At 43.9% G+C, this 6,000-nt stretch overlaps 1 protein-coding gene across 1 annotated transcript in view; it reads left to right on the forward strand.

Moving 5' to 3' along the window:
* LOC115415926 (retinal guanylyl cyclase 2-like) overlaps positions 1-5,457 on the forward strand; it is a gene marked incomplete at its 3' end in the record, with an annotated part of 29,060 nt that extends 23,603 nt beyond the window's left edge. Inside the window, exons 18-19 of the mRNA XM_030129609.1 lie at positions 826-949; positions 5,377-5,457. Of these exons, the coding sequence (XP_029985469.1) occupies positions 826-949; positions 5,377-5,457 (205 nt within the window). The remainder of the gene's footprint in view (positions 1-825; positions 950-5,376) is intronic.
* Between the last annotated feature and the right edge of the window lie 543 nt (positions 5,458-6,000).

Raw genomic sequence — 6,000 nt, forward strand, 5'->3', positions numbered from 1 at the left:
CCCAAGACCCGGACCCGGATCGGAAGAAGACAGTACGGTACAGATCCGGGACAACGTAAGATGAGTGATCCGCATGCAGTTCTATTTCAGTTGCGGGATCCGTGCATGAAGCCACGGCTTACAATGCTATAAGTACTGTGGGCTCATTAACTCATTTAAAGTCCGGTCATTGCACGGACTTCTGTGACAGACAGCTGTCACCGATAGGAGGAGGAGGAGCCTACGGGAGCCCGCAAGCGCGCGGCCCGCAGGCACGAGAGAGATGAAATCGATTTTACGATTTCCCTTTTTTAAAAATCGTCCTAATTAAAAAATCCGATTTCGATTTAAAATCGATTAATCGTGCAGCCCTAGTTCACTGTATTTACAAATGTCCTGGTAAGCAAGTACAGTTTTACAGCATTTTTTTTAAATAAAAAAGAGAAATTCACATTTTAAAGTATATTGTTAGATTATCGTTATCAGGAAATAAATAAAATAACTGAGATTTTTTTTTTTTTTTTTTTTGCCCATATCGCCCACCCTTACTGATTGTACCTCATCACATGTACTGCATGCTTATTAAAGTCAGTATTTTGTTGTACAGTTGGTGTCGGCTGCTGCCTCATCGGTACAGACATCTGCCTGTCAGCCAGCTGAGCCCATAAAGAGAGAGAAAAAAAAAAAAAGAAAGAAAGAAAAAAATAAATAAATAAATAAATAAATAAATAAAGTCAGTATTTTGCAAAACCTTGGTTTGACTGATTTGACAATGATTTGATTGTCTCAGGCTGTTACATTCTCAACTTTAAACCATCCCAACTTTTGAATGAATGTTTGTTTCAGGTCTGTGGCTCAGTCACTGAAAAAAGGGAAGCCAGTCCAGCCTGAGCATTATTCTGACTGCACCCTCTACTTCAGCGACATCGTGGGCTTTACAACCATCTCGGCTCTCAGTGAACCTATTGAGGTACGGACCACTTCTGTCGTGTGTTCAGTGTCTTTATTTTACTGACACCAGCTTCAGGTTCAGTAGTTTTCAAACCTGTTGTGAACATGCCGCCTGCGAGTAGTAAGGCTCTAGTGCAATGTGGATCAGGGACCACCAAAGCCTGAACCCTGCCAGTCTGATCCCCAGTTACTTCAACTGGTTCTTGGGACATTGAACATTGGCGCTGTACTGAAGAATGAGCCTGTGCAGAAGGCTAACACATACTAGCTAGATAATGCCAGGTTTGCCTCCATGCACAGCTTGGGTTCTGGTAACCACTTCCTTGAGAGGGTCTGGAGTCTTTTCCACTCTGCAGGTTCCCATGGTGACAGGTGTTGAGCAGGAGCAGGCCTAATAGTGGCCTTCTCAACTCGGTGAGTTTTGTGGTTCTCCCCAATGAACACAAGTGTTGCTTCTCTGTGTCTTCATGAAATTATGACAAACCATCAGTTGAGTCCAGAGGAGAAAGTAGTGCTCCACCTACACTATTTACAGTGTGGGTGGAGCCTTGTTGACCTCATCTGGGGATGTCGTTATATGGTAGAAAGAATAGTTTGAGGTTCTCCTTAACCCAGCTGACATGCCTTTTGTGGAGGACAACTCCTCAGTGAGATCCATCCCAAGTTCCTCAAAGATCTGGACATTGTGTGGCTGTCCGGGCTGACACGCCTGTTCAACAGAACATGGAGCTCAAGGTCAGTCCTGCTTTACTGGCACCCTGGGTTGAGCTTCATGTGTTTCAGAAGTGGCAATGAAGGAGGTAGGGGCATCCCACTCTTCAGCCTCCCTGGGAAGGTCTATGCCAGGGTACTGAAACAGAGAGTCCATCTGATAGTTGAACCTTGGCTTCACAAGGAGCAGTGCTGGAACACTGGACAAGCTCTTCACCCTCTGCAGGGTTAGGGTTCAGGTTAGGGTTCGGGTTAGGGTTAGGTCCTGGAGATTACAAATGAAGCTTGCTCATCTTTGCCACAGGTGTTTTTGTGGGTTTGGAGTGGGCATGGGAGTGGGAGAAGGGTGGAGATGGAGTGTGTCCAGTTCGCCAGCATTAGGGACACACCTCTGCTTTTTGCACATAAGGTGGTCTTGTTAACATCATCAAACTGTGACCCCCAACTTGCCCTGGGACACTTCTCAGCCAAATGTGAAGGAACTGCGATGAAGATTAGCACCTCCACATTTGAGGACATAGTTCTCAGTCAAAAAGGATGGATTGTCCCCTCCAGTTTGGGGATGAGTTGGTACCCGAAGTGGAGTAGTTCAAGTATTTTTGGATGTTATTTAAGAGTGAAAGAGGAACGGTGTGTAAGATGGACAGGTGGACGGGGGAAGCATCGGCAGTAACATGGAGGTTGTACTGGTCTATTGTGGTAAAGAAGGAGCTCTGGATTCACTGGGCGGTCTACATTCCTACCCAAACCCTAACCCTATGGTCCAGAACTGTGGGCACTGACCCAAAGGACAAGATCACAGATCCAAGCAGTGGTTCTGAGTTTTCAGATAGATGAGATTTTTGGGCGGGGTTGGTAAGTTCTGTCTTAGAGATAGGCTGAGAAGTTCATCCATCCAGGAGGAGCTGAGAGTAGAAGCACTTCTCCTCCACATCCACAGGAGTCAGCTGGGTTAGGGTTAGGGTTAGACCCAGGATAGGGTTAGGGTTAGACCCAGAGTTAGGGTTAGTGTTAGACCCAGGGTTAGGGTTAGACCCAGAGTTAGGATTAGATCCAGGATAGGGTTAGGGTCAGACCTAGGGTTAGGGTTAGGGTTAGACCCAGAGTTAGGATTAGACCCAGGATAGGGTTAGGGTTAGACCCAAGATAGGGTTAGTGTTAGGGTTAGACCCAGCTTTAGGGTTAGACCCAAGATAGGGTTAGGGTTAGACCCAGGATAGGTTGGAGGGAATCTATCTGTGGGTCTGGGAACACCTTGGAATCCACTCAGAGGAACTAGAGGAGGTGGAGATCAAAGGGAAGTCTGGGCTTCTGCCCCCTGGACCTGGACCTGGACCTGGGCCCAGACTTGGATAAGTGGAAGAAGATGAAAGATAGATGGATAGTTATGAAATGCCTCTGTTAAAGCAGAAGCAGAAACACATGACTGCTCACATCCTCCTGTCCTTGGAACAGTTGGCCATGCTAATGGTTCTTAATGGTACTTAATTGTTCTATTATTGGAATTATCGTTCCACCAAATGCACACAACCATCTCATCAATTATTCCAATGTGAAAGGACCAGATTGTTAGAACTCCTTGACTTACAAAATGGAGGACTCCAATGCATGACTTACAAAAACTGAAGATTAACAAAATTATTTTAATAATGAAAAAAGGTGATATAACAAAAAGCGCTCACAAGGAGGATTTAAACAAAATACAAACGTCTAGAATGAACAAAAACTGTGATAGAAAAACTTAAAGCATAAACCTGATAAACAGAAAAACCTGGTAGGAGCTGGAAGCGACACACCATGACAGAAAAAGACGAACTGGGATAGGGTTAGAGACACATGAGGTTAGGGTTAGACCCAGAGTTAGGGTTAGGGTTAGACCCATGGTTAGAGTTAGAACCAGGGTCAGGGTTAGAAGCACGAGGTAGGGGAACAGAGGTGACAGCAGGCAGGGGCGGGGCTAACAATCACACTGGAGGGAAAACACAAAAGGAGGAAGTCAGGGTCTGAAACAAGAGGGAAGAGATGTGAAGGAAATAAAAGAGGAAATGTAAGACGAGCAAATATGAACGACTGGAACTGAACATGTGAACAAGTGACCAATCAAAGACAAAATCCTGAAATCCAAAGACCAAACATGAAACACTAAACATGAACATAATTAACAAATCTCACCAAACATGAAACACTAAACATGAACATAATTAACAAATCTCACCAAACATGAAACACTAAACATGAACATAATTAACAAATCTCACCAAACATGAAACACTAAACATGAACATAATTAACAAATCTGACCAAACATGAAACACTAAACATGAACATAATTAACAAATCTGACCAAACATGAAACACTAAACATGAACATAATTAACAAATCTGACCAAACATGAAACACTAAACATGAACATAATTAACAAATCTGACCAGACATGAAACACTAAATATGAACATGATTAACAAATCTGACCAAACATGAAACACTAAACATGAACATAATTAACAAATCTGACCAAACATGAAACACTAAACATGAACATAATTAACAAATCTGACCAGACATGAAATATTAAACATGAACATAAATAACAAATCTCATCAATCAGCACATGTTCACCCATGCACACCTACACTACTGACTTTACTGATGACTCACTCACATCCTGTAAAATGCTTTAGTTTGTTTTTTCCTAATTTGGTCTAAGGTGGTTTAATTTGACTTAATTTGTCTTAATTTGGCGTATTTTGCTTTAACAAAGTATTTTTGTGTTAAACTTCATTTATGGTGTGTTCCCCTTCTTTGTTGTGGTCTCTGAGTCAGGTCATAACACCCAGGGTTAGGGTTAGTGTTTTCAGACTGCACAGGGTTAGGGTTAGGGTTTTCAGACTGGGTTATGGTTAGACCCAGGGTTAGGGTTTTCAGACTGGGTTAGGATTAGACCCAGGGTTAGGGTTTTCAGACTGCACAGGGTTAGGGTTAGTGTTTTCAGACTGTACAGGGTTAGGGTATTCAGACTGGGTTAGGGTTAGACCTAGGGTTAGTGTTAGTGTTTTCAGACTGCACAGGGTTAGGGTTGTCAGTTTTAGGGTTAGTGTTAGTGTTTTCAGACTGGGTTAGGGTTAGACCCAGGGTTAGGGTTAGACTCAGGGTTAGGGTTAGGGTTTTCAGGATTAGGGTTAGTGTTTTCAAACTGCACAGGAAGAACAGCTCAACAGTTGGGAGGAAAATATGAACTATGGCAGAACTTCTTCAGAACATGTCAGCATATCAGAACATGTTAGCATATCCCATCATGAGCATTAAGTCTTTTATAAGACATACAGAAAGGCTCAATATTTTTGGACTTTTGCCAAAACTATTTTCTACTTTGATACTTGGTGTAAATGCAGTCATGTTCTATAAGTATGGCTCTTGTCTTTTGGTGGGTACTGTTTCTTTGGTGGGTACTGTTTCCTTTGGTGGGTATTTTTTTTTTTCTTTGGTTGTTACTGTTTCTGTCTTGGGTCTTGTCTTTTGGTGGGTACTGTTTATTTGGTGGGTACTGTGGTGGGTACTGTTTCTGTTTTAGCTCTTCTCTTTTGGTGGGTACTGTTTCTTTGATGGGTACTATTTCTGTTTTGGGTCTTGTCTTTTGGTGGGTACTGTTTCTTTGGTGGGTACTGTTTCTTGGAACCCCAGGCTGTTTGACTCCAGTCCAGTGTTAGCCCTAACCCTAACCCTATCCTCTGCAGGTGGTGGACCTTCTCAATGACCTCTACACCATGTTTGATGCCATCATTGCTTCTCATGACGTGTATAAGGTTAGTGTTTCTGTTCACTCACTCCTTCTGTTTATGCTTTCATATGTTTATGGATTTACCCACTATCCTTAACCCTAACCCTGGGTCTAACCCTAACCCCTGGGTTTAACCCCAACCCCTGGGTCTAACCCTAACCCTAACCCTGGGTCTAACCCTAACCCTAACCCTGGGTCTAACCCTAACCCTGGGTCTAACCCTAACCCTAACCCTGGGTCTAACCCTAACCCTAACCCTGGGTCTAACCCTAACCCCTGGGTTTAACCCCAACCCTGGGTCTAACCCTAACCCTGGGTCTAACCCTAACCCTGGGTCTAACCCTAACCCTAACCCTGGGTCTAACCCTAACCCTAACCCTAACCCTGGGTCTAACCCTAACCCTGGGTCTAACCCTAACCCTAACCCTGGGTCTAACCCTAACCCTGGGTCTAACCCTAACCCTGGGTCTAACCCTAACCCTAACCCTGGGTCTAACCCTAACCCTGGGTCTAACCCTAACCCTAACCCTGGGTCTAACCCTAACCCTAACCCTGGGTCTAACCCTAACCCTGGGTCTAA

This window comes from Sphaeramia orbicularis, unplaced genomic scaffold, assembly GCF_902148855.1.
Source record: "Sphaeramia orbicularis unplaced genomic scaffold, fSphaOr1.1, whole genome shotgun sequence".
NCBI lineage: Eukaryota > Metazoa > Chordata > Actinopteri > Kurtiformes > Apogonidae > Sphaeramia > Sphaeramia orbicularis.